This window comes from Ptychodera flava, chromosome 3 (genome assembly GCF_041260155.1).
Source record: "Ptychodera flava strain L36383 chromosome 3, AS_Pfla_20210202, whole genome shotgun sequence".
Lineage (NCBI taxonomy): Eukaryota > Metazoa > Hemichordata > Enteropneusta > Ptychoderidae > Ptychodera > Ptychodera flava.
The window spans coordinates 48,845,290-48,865,435 of record NC_091930.1 but is presented as its reverse complement, the minus strand read 5'-3'; the positions used below and the strand labels follow the sequence as shown (position 1 = coordinate 48,865,435).

General features: G+C 37.4%; 2 protein-coding genes across 2 annotated transcripts; both read right to left on the bottom strand.

Moving 5' to 3' along the window:
* Nucleotides 1-9,539: 9,539 nt before the first annotated feature.
* On the bottom strand, nucleotides 9,540-10,427 carry LOC139129361 (serine protease FAM111A-like). Its single transcript, XM_070694995.1, has one exon. The coding sequence runs from the start codon at nucleotides 10,425-10,427 to the stop codon at nucleotides 9,540-9,542; it is 888 nt and encodes a 295-aa protein (XP_070551096.1).
* Nucleotides 10,428-17,104: 6,677 nt separating this feature from the next.
* On the bottom strand, nucleotides 17,105-19,982 carry LOC139130199 (serine protease FAM111A-like). The gene is made up of 2 exons (XM_070695947.1): nucleotides 19,934-19,982; nucleotides 17,105-19,511 (listed from the first exon to the last, which is right to left on the bottom strand). Exons 1-2 carry the CDS (start codon nucleotides 19,966-19,968, stop codon nucleotides 17,771-17,773), a joined length of 1,776 nt encoding a protein of 591 aa, XP_070552048.1. The 5' UTR covers nucleotides 19,969-19,982; the 3' UTR covers nucleotides 17,105-17,770.
* Nucleotides 19,983-20,146: the final 164 nt, after the last annotated feature.

The following is a 20,146-nucleotide window of genomic DNA, read 5'->3' as shown; positions in this document are numbered from 1 at the left end:
TCTTCGTTTACACTTAATGTTATGACCGATGGTTTGAGCATTTTTATCACTGATCAACTCCTCAGTAATGATTCCGATTCATAGTTCACTTGATTGTTTCAATCCATCTTTGTCTATAAGTGAAAGTGTTTAAAATCAGACACTCGAGACTGGTCATTGTCGACCAGAGTACCAAGACAAAAGCTATCAAATTTTATTTTTTTTTAAATAGTAAGTGCGCACGATTACATGTTTATTTTGCATAGAGAATAAAAAAAATTATGCTGGGTTAATAGTTGAGTTGTGATTTGCACTGATCAGGGTACACTGATGTAAAGTGATTGGTTTCACAAGCACAACTTATTAAAAATGGTTCCGATTGCTGAGGACGAAACCGCCGATGAAGTATGTAGTTAGTCTACCCACAGACAATGGTATCCTTTTGGAGAATAGGACAAAGAGCTATTCAACTTGCATTATTTTTACACTATTTATAAAAAAACAATAATTTCTTACACTTTTAAATGTTGATGAATTGGCAACTCACTAGGGCACTACCGAGAAAACAAGGGTATGGCCTAAGAAATGACCTTGACAGAATGTAATCAGATACAAGAATGTAGGAGCAGACGCCGTCACAGGTAACTGTATACGCTCTTTCAATCACGTGTGTCAGCTGAAATGAATTCAAAACTTATCAGTATTTACGATATTAAACAACATTTTTATTTCACTTATAGTCAAAGTTTGCAGGTATTTGTCCTGTTTATGTAAAGAAGTAAAACGAGGGCAACTTCACAATAGTAAATAAGACCCAAAACGTCATCCTTGTATTTGTTTAAGGTAGCGCTGTACCCTACACGGCGTATTTTGCTCAAAATCGCTTGGTTTTCTTTCAAATGTTCATTCAAATTTAATTGATTTATGGCCCAAGATTAAAATATACCTTTTATCTTGTCAAGCAGTCGTAAATTGCTGGATAAGGAAGTGTTGATTTATGCAAATGAATGCAAATCACTCTATTTCCAAACTTCTCTTTACTCCAAATAACAAGCCGTAACATATCATTCGCTAGGGGCAGTGCTTAGAAAGAGCATTTAATATATCTCACAATAGCATGAATTGCCATCGAGGAAATAAGGAGCAGCTCGGTAGGTGCAGCAAGGGTCGAAGGTCGTAGGTCGAATGATAAAGGAAGCATGACATACAATGGTCGCATTGAAGTCGTAGAAATGTATGGATGGAAAATTCTGTAGACATCTATTTCCGATAGGGGAAAGTTGCACTTAGGCTCTATATTGTAGGGAGTCAGAAAGGACTCAAACCTTCATACGTATCAACTTTCAGAGAAAGCCAAGACGAAGAAACATATGTCAAAATAACGAAAACTGATGGAAATGAATGAAAGGTATTCAGATAACGCATAGACACAAACAGACAGAATACTCTCACAGAGATAGATAGATAGATAGATAGATAGATAGATAGATAGATAGATAGATAGATAGATAGATAGATAGATGGATAGATGGATAGATAGATCATTATACAGTTTAAGAAGTAATTTTATCTGTCCGCAAACGTTCATACAGCGCCACATGCGGTAAAGGTCATGCCCCAGGCTGACCCTTTTTTGCCCCAGACAGTACTCCAAGTAAGACTGCCATTTCTACCGCTCTAACTCAATTAAGCTTTTAAAACAAACGGTGGCTATATTACTATTTTGTCAAAACACATCAATCATCACTTTCATCGTTGTGCTGGTAGACACAATTGTCCCCGAGGTTGTCTTTCATCCACTTAAGCGATGTATTCACTGTTTTCATTCAGTTTGTGTGCGCTGTGTGATAGCGAGTGTGTGGGTGCATACGTTTCTTGAACTTTACAGCGCCAGATGGAAATGTTTCTGAGAATCAAAAGAACACTACTTCAATGGACAATTATACAGTACTGTTCTATGGTTTCATTCATTTTGACCTAGAAAATATGAATCTTTTTCTCCTCTCCTGCCCGAAGTATGTGGAATACCAAAGTGGTAGCGTAGCCTACACAACTTATTGTTTACAATATACTATCATTTTTGACAGATCAATTCTTGTCCAGGCTAAAATTTAGTTGTAAAAAACAATATGAGAAAAAAGGCACCCCAAAATAAAAGCGAAATGTTGCTTGTCCTTCGGTCGATTCAAAAATGATGCGGTCATGTGAATTTCTTTTTTTCAAACATAGCCGTCATAACAATAAAATAGCTGCCACTGAAATAAACCAACCTGAGGAACATTTCAGAACATTTAAATTTATTGGATATATCAACTGATAATGACATTAATTCATCTTCACATATTATTTTGCTGCTAGTTCTCTTTTCATAATGCAGTGTACATTGGTGTAGTTAATGCATCCTGGGTTTGACACCCTCGTTTTAAAAAAAACAGTCGCATGTTTTCACATGATGCGTGCCATGACGGGAGACAAAACACTTTTTCAGTCATAAGCTTACGGCTAGTTTTCAATCGGATTCGAACCCACAACATGCGGCATCAGTCGCCTAGCTGAGAGGCCACAGAGAGAACCGCTCGGCTAAATCTCCACTCCCCCCAATGAAAAACATCGGAAAAAATTACTAGACAGCAGTTTTATTGGGAAGTAGTAAAAGAACAATACAATGAATAACGTGGGGTGAGTTTTAAAAGCAGTTTTAATAGAAGGCAGTAGTTGTAAAAGAAACGGTGCTGTAATTTACAAATACAAGATATATCAAAATTTCATTGAAGTTCAAGTATGCTTAAAAGTCAATCGACCGAATACTATGCTCAAAATTCAAGTGAAGAATGCTGCTGATTCTGAATGATGAGTATTGTAGACCCACAAAATGTCACGCATTGCAATATTTTTTTCAGTCTGCCACTTAATTGAATAACATAAAGCATGACTATCATTCGATGCAAACGAAACTTCCTGCTTTTTTTTATCAATGAATGTTGAACCTTGAAAGCGAATCGTCATTATTTACAGACCGAGATTCGAAGGAATGGGGTGGGAGTCACTCTCAAATGGTGACCAGTAGGGGCACTCAAAAAGTGATAAACAAAGATAAGGTTTACGTTAAACTATTCTTGGGACTAGCATTCACCAGATATGAACTGTAAATGCCCACGTGTTTCATTATATATTGCAGTTATTTGTAAATTTGAACCTTTGCCACATGTTTGCAACTTCATTGAAAGTATTAACATCAACATAATGAACAACCACAGATTAACTCTATAGGTCATTAAGTATTCAAATATACAATTAGCTGAAATAAAAATAATTAATTTCTTTGACTGCTGTCATTGTATCACCACTTTACATAGCAAGTGTAATTGCCTTTGGTCAAGTCCTTCAAACTATATTTTCCAAACTTTGAAAGCTCATTAGATATGCAAACTATAAATTAGCTGACATGAAAACTTAAGTGCGAAATTACTTCCAATATTGGTATAATCTTGAATATAAATCATCAATGTACATAGCATGTTATGCCAACTTTGATCAAATAAATCCAAGTATATATCCCTAATCAGGAATGTTCATTAAATACACAAATTAGGAATTGGCTGAAGCAAAATTGCTTAATGCCTTTCAATAACGTTAGCCTACATAATAGTATCTTTAATGTACATAGCAAGTTTCATCAATATTGGTCATGTAAATTCAAATATATATCCCTAATTTCAAAAGTTTATTAAATATGCAAATAAGGAATTGGCTAAAGTTCAAATGCTTAATGACTTTCAATAATGTTCTATCATAGTATCTTTAATGTACATAGCCAGTTTCATCAACTGTGGTCTCGTTAATTCAGATCAATATCCCTAATTAGGAAAGTTCGTAAAATATGCAAATTAGGAATTGGCAGATGTAAAAATGCTTAATGACATTTAATAATGTTCTATCATAGTATCTTTAATGTACAGAGCAAGTTTTATCAATTTTGGTCTTGTAACTTCAAATATATATCCTTAATTTCAAAAGGTCATTAAATATGCAAATTAGGATTTGGATGAAGTAAAAATGCTTAATGACTGTCAATAATGTTAAATCATAGTATCTTCAATATGCATACCAAGTTTCGTCAATTTTGATCGAGTATACTCCTAATTAGGAAATTTCATTAAACATGCAAATTAGTAATTATCTTTCACGTCACCCCTTAATATCTTTCAAAGCTGATATATCTTGGTGTGATCAACATTTGTAGCAAATCTCATCAAATTATGTGCAGTCGTTGTCAATATATATCAGTTTTTTCTAAAATCATTAATTATGCAAATGAGCAAAAAGTAAGCAAGCCACACCCACCAAAACTAATCAGTTCTTGCCATTTGCAAACTAAATCTATGTACCAGATTTGATTCTGATCTGATGAGCCGTTTTTGAGATATTGAGTACACAGACAGACAGACACACAGACAGACAGACATCGCTGCGACATATGCTCACGTGTGTCAACACGTGAGCAATCAAAATATCACCATACTGCGTCATAGTGACGCCAAATTCTCCAAATTCTCAAAAGTTTCTGAATCAGTAGAACTATCCTGACACCACCCATACTTCAGTACATCAGACACACTCACTTAGGCTAATAGTGCAGTTATTATATAAACAATGCACCTGGTTTCAAAATGTCCCTTTATTTTTGCAGTGATATGCTTGTCTTTGTTTCTTGGCAATGCTAGATGATACTGTGAGAGCTTAAAATGTGCAGATCTGGTATATATAAATATGAAAAACATTAAATTTTACGAAACCATGATTCATGCAAAGCTTCAAAGACGCCCTCTCGCTAGACTTAGTTGTTCAAGATAGCACCAAATGACACCATCTAACATTATATTTCAACAGTTTTTCAACTAAAGATGGGGACTCCCTTTACTAGCCTTCGATCCCTGTGTGGTTATTCCTTCGAATCTGCTTGCTTTTAAAACTTAAGCCAGATGTCTTTATGTTTAGAAACACTCATGTTAACTTATAAACTCATCATTTGCTAAAACTCTATCCCTGTGACCTGTAGCCACAGAGTAAATGGTTATAGAAAATAAAAGAAAAATAGATATTTCCATGAGAGAAAATGCCAAGAGAGTTTGACCGGTTGACCTCGCTGTTAATTTTATGCAGGAAATTACAATAACAATGCTTGGTCGAATGACGCAGTGCCTTGAGGGTGGGATCACCAGTGGTATATGGGGAGGAGTACCTTCCGATGGTGATAAGTGGTGCAGATTACCGTCGCCTAGGTGACTAGCGCATACGCGTGCCAAAGACACCTATGGTTGATTTCCTGTTGACCAGTCGGATGGCAGAGTTGCAAATACCTGGACTGAACCATTTGGTTTTTTGTGGTGTCGGTGGTACTTTGACAATATAAGTAAAGATGCACATATATTGAGTTTATTGTCTTGTTTATGAGCGGCCAGTATTTCCAACAGCATAAATTATGTGCATTTGCCCTTGAAGGAATAAATAATTTTCGAATAAAACATCGCGAATGTAACTACATTCCTTAAGCTCGACGTACACTTAAGTGCCCCAAAGAACCATGAAATCGCCCGACTTTCGATTGAAGAGATGAGTTTTGCCAAACCGCGTATACAGAAAAAGTGGCAGATGACTTTATTTTTAGAATCATAGACAGTATAGCGAGATGTAAAAAAATGTGAAACAGGCTCCCCACCTGACTATCCTAAATGTTTTTGTGTCGAGTTTGTGTTTGATTCGTTTCGAAAATGTGTTCCTACATTCTTATCCGATTGTTTGTGTTAATGAAATGTTTGCTTCGCTTTGGATATTTGTAGAGAAGTTCGGATTAGTGTGTACGGTAATGTTTTGTTTGTGTGGGGAAAGCTTATGGCGAGACGCAGCCGGACCTATGTTGTTACAAAAGTTGATAGAGTCGCCCTTTGACGCTTGCGTTTCGAAACCCGAGTGTGGTTTCTCATCAGTCGCAGTGTAGATTCTTTCCTTAGTTTGTGTTTGTGAAAATTTATTTTAATGCATTTTAGTGGTCTTGCTTTCCGATTAGCGAGGCAAGTATATAAATTTAGTCACGTTGTGAGTCCGTTTGGTGGTTCGGTTTGTTTGTTCTATATTTCTTTACTTCGGTAAATTTTGTTTTGACTGGTGTGTCTTTTAGATTTTTGCGGAGGTTTGTGAATTTTTAGGCAATAAGTACCACTGCGGGGTACGGATTTTATGTTTATTGGATCAAGATACTTACAAGTATCCTGTTGATGTACTTGTTCTCGTACATTTTAATTAATAGTTCGTTTACTTTGTTTACTGTTTGTTCTGGCTTGTTGTGTATAATACTGAGTGTTACGTAATTGCCTTTCGCATTCGAGTACGTAATCGTTTGTGTTGACAATAACGAAAAACCGACCCTTGTCGAAGGGTTTTATTTTCCCAAAATTTGTCCAATGTTTGCAAGCTGGTTTATCGCGATTCTTTTGGCACGCGACATGTTTTGTTTCCTTGTTTGAAAGGGTATCTCTAGAAGTGCGAGTTTAGAAGCTTCAGATAGCTTTCAAGTTTTTGTTTTTTTGTTGTTCGTGGAGTCCAATTTGACTTTTCTTTGAATTGGTGTTGTTGCGATTGTTTGTGTCTCACGATGTAGCGTAGTCACATTATACGACTTTATTTGTTGAAATCCTGAGGTGGTTTTATTTTGTTTGGTTTTGTTGGTGTCCGAATGAATTTTAAGGCTTTTGCCTAGTACTATTTTTCGGAGTTTCATAGTTTGAGCGATGATAGGTTGTTGTTGAATTTCATGTTGTTGTCGGCTTTTCTTTGGAAATAGCTGATTTATTTCCACGGCCATGTTTTCTGTTACGTTACTGTGATTGTTTATTTTGTATTTAATGTTGTGTTTCAGTTGTTTGTTATGTGTACGATTTTTGGTTTGTTATGTGTACGATTTTTGTTATTTCTTTTAAGTGTTTGTGTGTTTCTATGTCATTTTATCGTATTTTTTGGTAGTTCCCTTTTTGGAGTATTTGGTGGCCCTGAAAAGGCCCGCATGTTTGGGTTTTTGTTAGCGCTTGGCGCATTTGTTTTGGCGATGAGCCTAGCTTTTTTATGCTTCTTTTCGCTGATTCGATGTGCTTGGTGAGTAGGTGTTTGCCGCCTTCTTGTCACTGTGTGTGCGTACATGGACAATCTGCATAGCCCTTGAATGTGGTCTCGATTTTGATCAAACTTACAATTTAGGAGTATATATCAAAACTGATAAATGATTTATGTGATTACTGTAGCTATAGATAGGCTACATTCAGGACGGGCAGCGACGGGCAGTAATTAGTAGGCAAAACAGGTGGTTTTCACCGTGGGCAGAATTCGGTGCAATGATACTGAACATTAATAGTAAGCCTGTCACCTTGTAGGTAATGCTGTAGGTGAAACAAGGACTTCAAACGCACAATGGTACAAACAACACCACAAGTGAAACGTACACATAGAAATACACGCGTTCCTACGTTGTGCCCACCCGGGCCACGCGATTAAAATATGACTGATACTGCTGGATAGTGTTAATTGGGTCGGTAAACAGTCAATTAATAGTTTAATTGACTACCTGGGTGATTGGCAGGTCGTGTCCAACGACGCATATGCAAAGCAGGCCAAAAGACAAAAGCCCCCAAAGTTATTGACAGCTGGCCAGGGGTCACCATGAATACGTAATGAAGCTTCACTACGCAGAAACTGCGTAGTCAAGCCCTTCTTAACCGGTCAAACTCTCTGGCATTTTCCGGCATGTCGACAAAGTAAAGTTGATCAATAAAAAGACTGAGAATGAGTATTACAATCAGGTTACATAAAAAGAAACAACACAGTGGTGTTTATAAAGGAATTCAGTCTACTTAAATCAATTTTAAATATATATGCATGCCTATACTTTAACAAACACGCTTAGCGCTTTATGATCTTCAAAACTGTAGCTACTCTTGAAAATTTAAATGTACATTAACTGGTTTGAATCCGGTAGAATTATTTGAAGGCATCTGTTGTATTATTTACGCATGAAATTAATACTGACAACATAAAACGTCGATTTTTGAATTAATAAGTTAAATAAAGAAAGTTTTTTCGACACTTTTGCCTAAAAACTATGCTATTTTTCTTTTACATACGGATTATGTAGCCACAAAATATGTCGTACCGTCAACTCTAAATCAACAGAGGTATGTTTTGGACAAAGTTCATCTTATAGATATCCGGAAATCAACTAGATACTTCGGTTGGTGGGAAGACTGCTTGCTTTGTTAAAGCGTTGTACAGCAGACCCAAACCAGCCCTAAGATAGAACTTATAAACAAGATGTTCCAAGCTGAGTAACCGGCCAGCAACGAAGATGACGGAAAACGATGTCACAGACACTTGCACTCAGCTAATAAACAAGTTGTCAGAAAGTTACTTGGACTGCGATACCATGGTCATATTTTGATTTGGATAGATCGAGTGATCTCCTCAAGCAAAATCAGTTCTGGAATGTATTGCCAAGAAATGTAAGATTACAAATTCCAGAATTTTATGTAAGCATGGTACAGCGCCAGTCAAAATGTCAAAAACAAGAACGTGTTGTGTGTATGGTCTAAAAAGTATAACGTCTTCTATAAGTCATTAACAGAAACAGAAGATGAAGATTATGGAGTATGGAAAGATTTTAATTTCAGTCATCTTTCTAAATTGTCTTTAAAGGTTTTTTACTCACTCTTTGCGAAGAAGAATTTTATTCACATTGATAAATTAACAAAATGGTATACATCGCTACAAGTGGCTTATTTGAACAGCGACAAAAACACTGTTGTCATTTGGAAAAATGTCAACAACATTACGAAAGAGTTTAAAATTACGTGAGTTTCAGTGGAAGTTACTCCATAGATTTCTACCTTGTAACAAGTATCTTTTTTACTGGAAAAAAAGTAGATTCTATGTGCTGCAAGTTTTGCTCTGGTGTTGAATCTTTAGAACACAGATTTCTTGAATGTGCCTTAGCAAAAAATCTCTGGCATAACGTTTCTAGAATTTTAAGTGGTTACCTTCAACACTGTGTGAAATTATCAAATGATGAAATAATTTTTAATTATGATTTGAGTCAAAGCAGATCGATGATGTATCTTTTGTGGTCAATCTCTTAATTTTGCTTGGCAAGTGGTCAATCCACAAATATTGGGTGACAGATTCCAAATCCCTGTAAATGTTATTTTAAAGAACGAAATGATTCTCAGATATAAAGTCGAAAAAGAGTTAAGACCAGGATCTGTACACCTGGATGAAATGCGTAAAATAATTAGTGTTATGTAATCTTTAATGTAAAAAAGTCCAACGTACTGTTGTTTGCTTTCTAATAATCGATTAATTTCAATGGAGTATCCTTAATAACAGATAAAAAAAAGGATATTCGCACCAAGGAAGAAAAAAAAACGAGTTGTCAGAAAGTTTCAGTGATGTTATTCATCGTGTTTGAAATCAAGTTTGAAATCGTGTTTGAAATCATTTAACAGTTTTGAATAGGCAAACTACTCTGGCGACGCCATACTGGCAGGAGCAGGTTGCCTATCGTTTGCTACAACTTCAAAAAGGCGTTCTGGAAAAATCCTGGACATAATTTCTTTCTGTACTTCGTCCTTAGCCTGCAGTTTGACATTGTTCATTATACTTGTCAGAGCGACGCCCTGTTCGAAAGCGCTGCGCAGAGCACCCTTTCTGAACAAACCTCTCGTATGGACTGCAACCAGATGTCCCTGAGGATTAAACACGGGGGATCCCGATGATCCCTCAAACATGCTAGTATCATAAGGTATGTGATCTTCAGAGAGAGCACGTCGCGCCTGCTTCTCATCAATACTTTCTAGTTTGAAGTATACGGGGATGTGTTTAAGTTTTTTCAACATTAACGAGCATCGGGGGTCTATTTGTAGAACGCGACCTCCTGGATGTCCGATTATGTTCAGGGCAGACTTGTCCTTAGGGAAGCAATTTATCCGTTCTGCCAATGCGGGAAATTTATCAGCACTTTGCCCATCATCTGTGTCCATTCTGTCCTCCAACTCTACCTCTAGTATTACATAATCTAATTCATCAATTGGGCTCGAAAAGTGGATCAGAAATCCACTATTTTTCCGTTTGAAAGAATACTTTTGGCTGTGTTTTTGACTATCAATAGTACCATTCGTGTAATTGAAACAGATTTTTACTGGATCAACTCCGGCTTTTCTGTCGATGTCATTGATGACATGATTGTTTGTCAAAACGTACGGAAATTTTAGACAAAATCCAGTGCCTATCCCGCTCTTTTCTCCATCTCTGTCGATATAGATAATACCCGTGAATTTCTGATACATGTTGATCGTTGCCACCGACAGAGTTTCATTGGTTGAACTGAAGTGTTTTGCCAATAGTTTCATGACGGACTTATCATTCCACTTTCCGTCATTCGAAAAATCTAGGCTCTTGTATGACTCAGATATGATCGGGCACATATCCTCGACCTTCTTATAAGCTATAAAAAGAGGAAAGAATAATACTTTATTTTTTCATAGCTTTGAGATATTGATTCACATCGAGTGCATGCCTAATTTTTAGTTCTGTCGATTTAAAGTGGTTTAATTTGTGGAGCTGATAACCTAATCCATGAATTTTGTTTGTTTAATAGCTACAACAGAAGGTTGTTGCTATAGGGAAAGTCAGTATGAAAGCCTGGTGTGCCTATTGAAATGCTTACGAAGGGGTTATTGGTTGAATTCGTTTAGTTTACCTATATTAAACATCTTGATTCTAGTTGGTATTTGGAAATATAGCAAAACACAAAAATGTCTTTGTCTCCATGATATTGTGAAAAATTGATTCAGAGGAAACATAGTGGAGGAACGAATTGATAAAGGAGGGTATGCTAAACTTTCACGTCCACCTCTCCTTTATGTATCACACTTACTTGGTTTCATGACAAAACCTAATTCTCTCTACTAGTACTGTCGCTAATAAAAGCCTGCCCTTTCCCGATTTCTGTAGGCTATTCATCGATCTCTGTTGCTGAACCCAACAATCAGTTGAACCCTACTCTCTACAAATGGTTCCGTGGGGGGGGATATACACACCAAGTAACCCTTAGGGCAACAGTATTATTAATAATGTATGCATTCATTGGTATGTTGTTAGTATCACTCAGACATTATGGGTTAGACTTAGCCGTATAAGTTCACTTGAAACATCTTTCAAAACATGCTTGATCCAACAACCGATGATTTGATCTTGGTAATGAAATCAAAGAATTGAGTACAGATGCGTTAGAAACATGGTGTTTGTGTAGGTACGTGTCTCTCTATATGTCCTTTCTTTTCTCCTTCCACCGTGTTTTTCAGAAAACCCAAATCACATTTGCAAATAGATATCACACTGAAGTAATGATATGCTTGCATATCTCTCTCTCTCTCTCTCTCTCTCTCTCTCTCTCTCTCTCTCTCTCTCTCTCTCTCCGCATAATCTTAAGGTCAACAATTTACCAAACTTTACTTCTATAACAGAAAACGATTTTAAAGGTCATTGTCAATTTACATTTATTTTATTTTAAAAACCGTGTCTTATCATTTTCTCCTGTCATAACATCTGCTTTACATTCAAGTGATTGGCTGCCTTATCGTCACGCACCTCTTCATTTATCATTCTTCGAGTTAGATATGGTTCGATGGTATATCCCGGATGTTGTTTCCCTCTTCCTTGCCCAGCTCCTCTTCTCATATTACCCTATAGATAAAATAAGACATGAAAGGGCCATTACCTGTTTTAAGGTACAAAAAGGCGCCTCAGTAACAGATATCAGGACTCTCTAACTTTTGCAATTCGTTTTGTTATATACCACTTGTGGGGGCTCATTTTTAAATTCTTGGTGTAAAAACACAATCCACAGTCTTCATTTTGCGAACATCAATTTTTTCCTGCATATAGAGTTAACACAGAAATGGCGGCCATTTTTAATTTCCAACATCGGTAAATCTGGGGTAATTTTATTCTTTTGTACGAAAATTTGCACGGTGATCCCTGGGTTATATTCATGATTTTGAATGAGAATGGTTTGAAGATATCTTGGCGAAAGTTTGAGTCAAAGTCTAAATCATCCACTTTCGAGATGCATTCTTCAACAACGCGCATACAGACAATAACTACCAAAGAATGTCAATAACAGTGATAGATGTAAACAACTCGATGCGGACACTGCGAAAAATTGATCGTAAAAATTGATCGCAAATGACACTATTCGAGAAATAATCTCAATAATTAAAGTAAAAATCACAATGATATAAACTCTCATAACATTTAGTCCAGCAGCAATTAACAGTCTGGTGGAACATGAAAACGACGTCGTAGTGACTATGCATGCACATGAGACACAATACCACACTCTCATATTTAAGGCAATGCAAAGCCTTTTAAAATACGGGAAATAGCTTCAAGATGGTACAAAACAGACTTGCTCCATCCTTCATGTTACTCTTTACGGTTAACCACGAGCAGATTGAGTTGCAATTGAGTGAAATTTACTTCAGAGTAGAAAGTCAAGAGATACCAATGATCAACATATTTGTATAGTGATAACCTGCGGGCGCTCATGGAGTGATCGGTGTGCTTGATTGACCAACGGATCGCGTACCCTTTGGTCTGCAGCTGCACTGTAACACCTTAGATTAGATTTCAAAGCACGTAGCCTACATGACCGCTTTATTATTAGGTCAGACAACACCCCATGAAAGTTAAGTTTATGTGTTTACCCCTCTAAAACATTTCCATGGAGCTTATATACATCAGAATTGACTGTAATCGCAGACTTGAATCAAGTGTATGTTTGAGGGAAGTTGCATTGAAAACCGCAGCAGCTTGGTTTGCTATCAGTATAGGCTTGTAAACCAACGGTCTGCACAGAAAAAAGCGGTCAGGAGAATAGCTACCAGATTGTCAACAGATGCTTGATACCTTTGCCCCGCTTATAAATACAGTAGTCAGTATATTGCCGTATGGTTAATCAGCATTTTTGCAACGAAGGCTTGTCGATAGTCTTGAGTGAAACGGCTCACGTTGAATGTCATTCTGTAATGGCGACACCACTGACCTATGGAGAGTCGTGGGTCATAGGTCAAACAACAAGACAAAAGCACAGAGTACAGTAGTAGAATTAAAGTCATAAGAGAGTAATAAAGAAGGGAAATAAAGTGTATGTTTATTTCGATGGAAATGGTGATACTTAATACGCTACGTATTATCGAGTTAGAGTGACCATAAACAAATAAAAGATCACACATACTGAATTTCTAAGTAACTGGCTTATAGTAAACAAAAAACGAAAGCTGTAAAAAACTTGAATGGATCAAAATGAAAGGCAACCAAGGCAGGCGACTACCAAGCTTAGATAGTCAAGATGAAAGCCACCCACCCAATGATTTTCATGTAAAATGCAGGGAAATATGAATGTAATGTTCTCATTGTCTTATAAAACTCGTACTGTCTGTGTACAAGCAGTAATGATTTCGACAAACTTTATTCAAACAGGTATTTCACCGTGCTCGAGTAGAATATAACTGGTACTATTTGCTTCTTTACACAAGACATTTTGACACTGCAGGTTTCGGAATGCTTCCGATAATCATGCATCGTGATTACTAGGTGAGTAATCTACCAATATCTAAAAGTCGTCCACGTTAAGGAATGTTTTGGAAAATCTACACTGAAGGGACATGACAGCCTTTTGATAATCGTAGTCATTCCCGTGTATTTGAAGACCGAATTTTGATAAGAGAAAAGTGAGCTAGCTTAAATCCAAGGGTGATGTAAATCTGCAAGATGCATCACCAAACGTATTGGTGGATCACCAGCTGTTCACATTGCATTTTATTTATTCTCACCATGTTCTACAATACATACAATTATCACAAAGAAACGACAACACTTTCAGCTTTGCAATGTCAACCGAACACAAATGGAAGTGTAAAACTAACTTTGAGAGAAAATCGAGCAACTGTAAAAGTAGATGCGGCCTTGCAAAACGATGTGTTGTCAACTAAGATTAATAGTTTAAAATAGGTTTTCAGTCTTCAAATCGGCAATTGCAAAAGGATAATTTGGATTTGACGTTTTTGTACAAATTGAACCGTACTTTCGTTAATCAAAGAACAAGTTGCACAGGCTCCCACAGATGAACCTTTGACCCATTTGATCCTTTTTTTCGCTGTTCAAGGGTCCAATTTATTTTGCTGATACTCTTACTCACGGTGTAGTAACTTTCGCCGTAGACTGAACACTTTCGCCGTACAAACACTGAACATGGGTCATGGCGTCACTTGTATATTTTGGCATAGATTATGAACTAATAAAGATTGCCAGGGGGTTTTTACATAAGCAGATTACAATGTGAAAAAATATGATTTTATTAAACATAATCGTAATTTATCAATAATCATAATCATAACAAAAATAGGGTTTCCAGAAGGTATTTACACAAAGACGACATTGTGTGTGAAAAAGCAATTTTATTATTCTGTACCATTCATATTTGTAATTTATCAATATTCATGGTTAACTTTTGATCATAACTGGAAATATCAACACAAATAATGTCAAATTAGCATGTGGTCTGGTGTGCTCGATGCTCATAACACTTTGTACACGGCCAATTATATGCACAGGCGCTTGGTCGTTGTGCCTGCATTTTGCGTATTAAAACGGCTAAATTATTGTAATGAAGCAAGCAAATTTTCTTAAAGAAAGACCATCGGCATCAGTTGCATGATATTAAATGTCACATGACAGGAAAGTAACTAGGTCGAAGTGACATGGTACCGGATCGACAAAGGTGTGAATTACTGAAGTCAAAACAAAGAGTGGTCGAGGTGACCTATTCCCCGCTTTCACAAGAGCATTACCTCCACATGAAAATATTGATAAGCCAAGCACTGGTCCTGCTCCAGGAATTTACTTACTTGACGAATGGAAGATCACAACACCTTCGTACTCCACACGCCGTTCAGTCGATCGACCGCTGTCATGTAACACTGTCGTCAGAAATCTACGCTTGACAGTGAGACCGACTGAAACGTCTTGTTCGTGTAAGTTGAACTCACTGGCTCTTTCAACAGTGAAAACCTTGTCGATGGAATATAGACAAGCAAGAAGTTTGCCATGACGAGCAAGTTGCTGGATGTTGTTGACTCCTCTCAGATTCTTCCCAGTGATCGCGCCTGAACTGCAATCCAATCTCCTGAATCTCCCCGAAGACCCTGCGAGTCCCAAATGGGTGAGCAGTACTTTTACGACTTGCAAGAGAACTGAAAACGATGGATACATAAGAAATAGGCCATGTGATGTTTTGCTTTCATTTACATGGATATTTTAGAAAATCAGTTGCACTTTGCGAGTTTTACCGCATACAGGGTGTGTACCGTTTCTTACCCTTTTACGGTAAAGAAAGTATCTTTCCGTCCCCGCCCTATAGCGACGAAAAATTCACATTTTATTGACTTGGTTTGGACTAAACCAAAGAGTACTACCACTGGGAAAAGAATGACATGGAAGCGAAATAAAGGCACAGTTCACACAACTGGTTTGAAATAAATATATATTTTACCTAACTACTTTACTTTTTATAAAATTTTGAAGCACTTTCACTCCACTCTGGATTTTTAAGTTATTTAAATTTGGTTTAATGTGCTCTATAAAAAGGACAGGTTTTGGTCAGAGTACGAAATGACATGTTTCCATTTGTCATTGTACAAGTGTTTGTTTTGAAACCTATGACTTACACTCTATCGTGCTCTTCATAACTTAGCATTCCTCAAAAATAATTATTTTTTGTGAAAAAGTTTCGGTATTTCTCAACAAATACTGTTGTCATTTTATGAAGACTTATTTCATGGTAAGGGACTGTCGAGTATAATGGCGAACGCACAATCAAAGAAAGTTTGAATTTTGAAATAAAAGACTCAAAATACAAACAGATATTTTTTTCTTACCACTGTCTCGGATTTCATCAGTCGCAGAAGGCACTACTAGATGTGTTTCTTAATCAAGCGCGTAAAAAAGATAGGACAAGAATCATTCAATTTACAAATTTTCTTCCAGAAAATAAAAACATTTTATTCTACTTTTCTCAAAATACGTTGAAATACAAAGTTGTAGCATCGCATACAAAACGACTTATTCACAATCATTTGTCCGTAGTATCATTTAACAATTAAAAAATAGGACATTACTATAAAGGACCTGGGCTGACAAATCTAACACACAACATTCAACGTGTTCAAGTGAGTGCTGTGCTTAAGGTACATCAATGTTCAGGCTGAAGCTATATTTAAATGTCAATAGAGCTAAATACTGTATTATTACACCTAACTCATTCAGCGTGCACTGCCATTGGTTAAACACGACTCACGTTGACATGTAAAAGAACGTGATGATGCCCTCTGCGAATGTGTTGACGCCCTCTGCGGACTTGATGATGCTCTCTGCATTTGATATTACATGGATGGCGTCATTTTACTTACTGCGCATTCTTTCTGCGCAAAACAAATTGTCGTTCGCTTGTTGTACCTTGCAGTTGGCGACTTATGGCTGCGAAACGTCATGCAGAGCTGTCACCGGCACAGTTAGACGATATTTTGATGCAAGTAAACAGCAAACGAACGTAAATGGCAACAAGGAATGCAATTTCTGTGTTCAGCGACTATGCAAGCAACAAATTTGGATACGGCACCGAGGAAATCGGCAAACTTTAGCGGCTTTCCTAGACTCGGCACTGACAACATTTTACGCTGAGGTCCGGACTCAGAGGGCGAACTGTACTCGAAGAAGTCTTTGTGTTTTTGTTTCTTTGCATGTTTGCTTGTTCGGTGTAATAAAAATAATAACACATGAGAGCGAGGGCAATATCACGATTTTTCTGCCCGCCCTCGGGCTGGTGGTTATGATCGAAATACTGATTATGCCCTCGCCTACGGCTCCGGGCATCATCAGTATTTCGATCATGACCATCATCCCTTGGGCAGGCAATAAATCGTGATATTGCCCTCGCTCTCATGTGTTATTATTTAAATAGTTTGTTTGAAAAGAGCAAATACTGTTGATATCATATGGTGTGCCTCTGAGATACTCAGCATTACCACAGCAAAGGTACTTTCCAAAAAATTCAAATGTACGCATACTAATCATGTGATTTTAACGTAATACGCGATAAAGAACTCACATTGCAAAGATGTTTGATATCTTTACAAAAACTTGAACTTAAATATGCAATCAGAAAAAAACACTAACAGATTAAGGCGAAACACAGCGGTGGTGTCTACAAGAAGTTTTAAGTCTATTTATGATTCCTACTATGGTATGCTCCGCTCGTCTTCAAAATTTACCCTTGTATAATTATAAAAAAGTATACAGAACATGAATGGCACCCGGCAAGGTTATCTGAAGGCCTATGTTGTATCATGGAAGGCAACAAAGAGTTTGGTCCGGACTTCAATAATTCACACTTTTCAACGCTTGAATTAAAGCTTAGGATTAGTTGTTACAGGAAATTCCTTCGACTTTATGGCAGCTATGAGAGGAGTATTTAGCTTAGTGATTTATTGCAAGGTTTAAGTAATTTGATATAAGGTTACTCTTTCATACATTCGCCAGATAATTATTAGCGTTAACTATCTCACGAGTTTACGCTTTATCAAGCTTTCTTATGTCAAGGCAACATGATGGGAATAGGTCACTTATAATGTACTTAAGTTGATAAGAAACGTCGTGAGAAAACGCGAGACATAATGGTTTTCTTTCTTTCATTCGTAGCCTGCTTTTTAATATCATTTATGATACTCTTTAGGGTTACACCCTGTTCAAATTCACTGCGAAGAGCATCTTGTCTAAAACACCCTCTCGTATGAAGTGCAACCAGATGTCCCTGCGGAGTAAACACAGGGGATCCCGATGCTCCTTCAAACATGTTTGTATCATATGCGATGCGATCTACTGAGAGTGCCGATCGAGCAGTTTCCTTGTCAAAACTGCTTAGTTTGAGGTAAACTGGAATCTTCCTAAGCTTATCCAACGCTAAAGAACACCGAGTGTCCATTTGAAGAACACGGCCGTAGGGATGTCCCATTATAGAAAGGGCAGAACTGTGTGTTGGAAATGCAGCTATCCACCATGCTAAGGCAGGGAAGTCATCCTGGGCTTCATCAGTGTCCACTCTGTTCTCGAAATGTAATTTTAATATTGCATAATCTAAATTCGCCTCGGGACTCTGAAAATAGACCATGAATAATGAATTATTCCTTTGTTGTATAAATGAATATTTCTTGGAGTGTGGCTGACCGGCAATAGTGCCTGTGGTGTAATTGAAGCAAATCCTAACATGATCTTCACCGGCTAGTTTGTAAATAGCATCAATGACATGATGGTTAGTGAGAACGTATGGAAATTTCAGGATAAACCCAGTGCCTATTGCTAGCTGTTCATCACCTCTGTGAATGTAGATGATACCAGTGGATTTCTGGTACCTGTTGATTATTGCCACAGACAGAGTATCATAAGTTGAACTGAACGGTTTAGCAAGTATTTTACTGACAACTTTCTCTTTTGATTTTCCTTCCTGAGAAAAATCTAGGCTCTTGTACGACTCAGCTATTATCGGGAACATGTCTTCAATCTGCCCCAAGTTTTCAAGGACGTCCTGATCGGAACCGGACGGGCAAGGGTTGTCAACATCATCAACAGATTCATCTTCAGCGATATTGTCGGTCTGGGTTTTCTCTGGCTTACCATCCCAATCAATGTACAATACCTTATTTTGATAAGCACTAGCCATGGCATCTGGGCTTATCGCTGCGTCTTTATTTTTTACGTTTCTCAAGACACATCCCTGAATAACGTTGGATTTAAAACGGCCATCTTTTTCTAGTGCTTCACGTAATGATTCGCCCTGAAGAAAAGTCACGGCCAAAAGAGAATTTTTGTAATGCCTACCATCCATATTTGTGATTTTACCTCGGACATGTTCTGATTTCATGCTGATAATAACGTTACCACGAACAGCTTTGTAATCTTCAGGGAAAAATTTCCTACGGTAATCTGAAGGTTTTACTGTAAGTTTAGGTTTAACATCGTAAACAATAGTTTTGCCTTCAAATAGCTTAACCGGAGCTCCAAGGTTCGGAATGGTACTTTCGTCTCCGCTAACTTCAGGAAAAATGAAGCTATAGTCAAAGTTTGGATTTTTCATTGTGAATGTATCATGATATTTGGGAGCATCCATTATGGAAACTGCACCATTGCAAGAAATTTCGTAATTCATGTACTGCTTGTAGCTTTGACTTTTACCACCCCTGGGTTTGTTTGCGTTAGACCTGATATTTGCAGTGAACTGAACAACTGCTTTGTCCACAGCCTCTGCATGGATACCTTCCCCGTCGGATTCATCCTTGCCTGCCCTCCTTCTCTCACTCCTGTTAGAGTTGTCAGCTGACCTGTTTTATCAAATTAAACAAAGTTTGTGATACAGATTATACACTATGAGGATGTGAAACTACAAAGATGAACCACGGGGATAGTACATGGCAGCATAATCTTGAGGAGAGAGAGAGAGAGAGAGAGAGAGAGAGAGAGAGAGAGAGAGAGAGAGAGAGAGAGAGAGAGAGAGAGAGAGAGAGAGGAGGGGGAGCGTGTATGTGTGTGTGTAGTGAAGGCGATGCATAGATGACATTACATTTCATTACTAACATTACATTACAGTACATTTACATTACATTATATAAACTACTTGCTTCGAGAGTAACCCCGGGCCACTCTCGCTTTGTTAAATGTACTTTATATGACATTTCATACATCCTGGCATTCTTTTCAAAGGTCGTGTATATTGTTGCTTTAATGTTTTAGGCTCAATACATACCTGGAAGGGAAACCTTGTTTTACGCATCTATACATCTTTCTCGGCTGTTGAACTGAACCAGAATTAAAGAAACACAGTTACACGCAAAATCATTTAAACGTGACGATGAAATTCATCAAATTTGTGTCATCGATTTGAAATATTAAAACAGTAGTTTCATTGATTTGTTGTAACTGCGGTGGAAATTGTGAAAATCAGAGAGCTGTATACGTG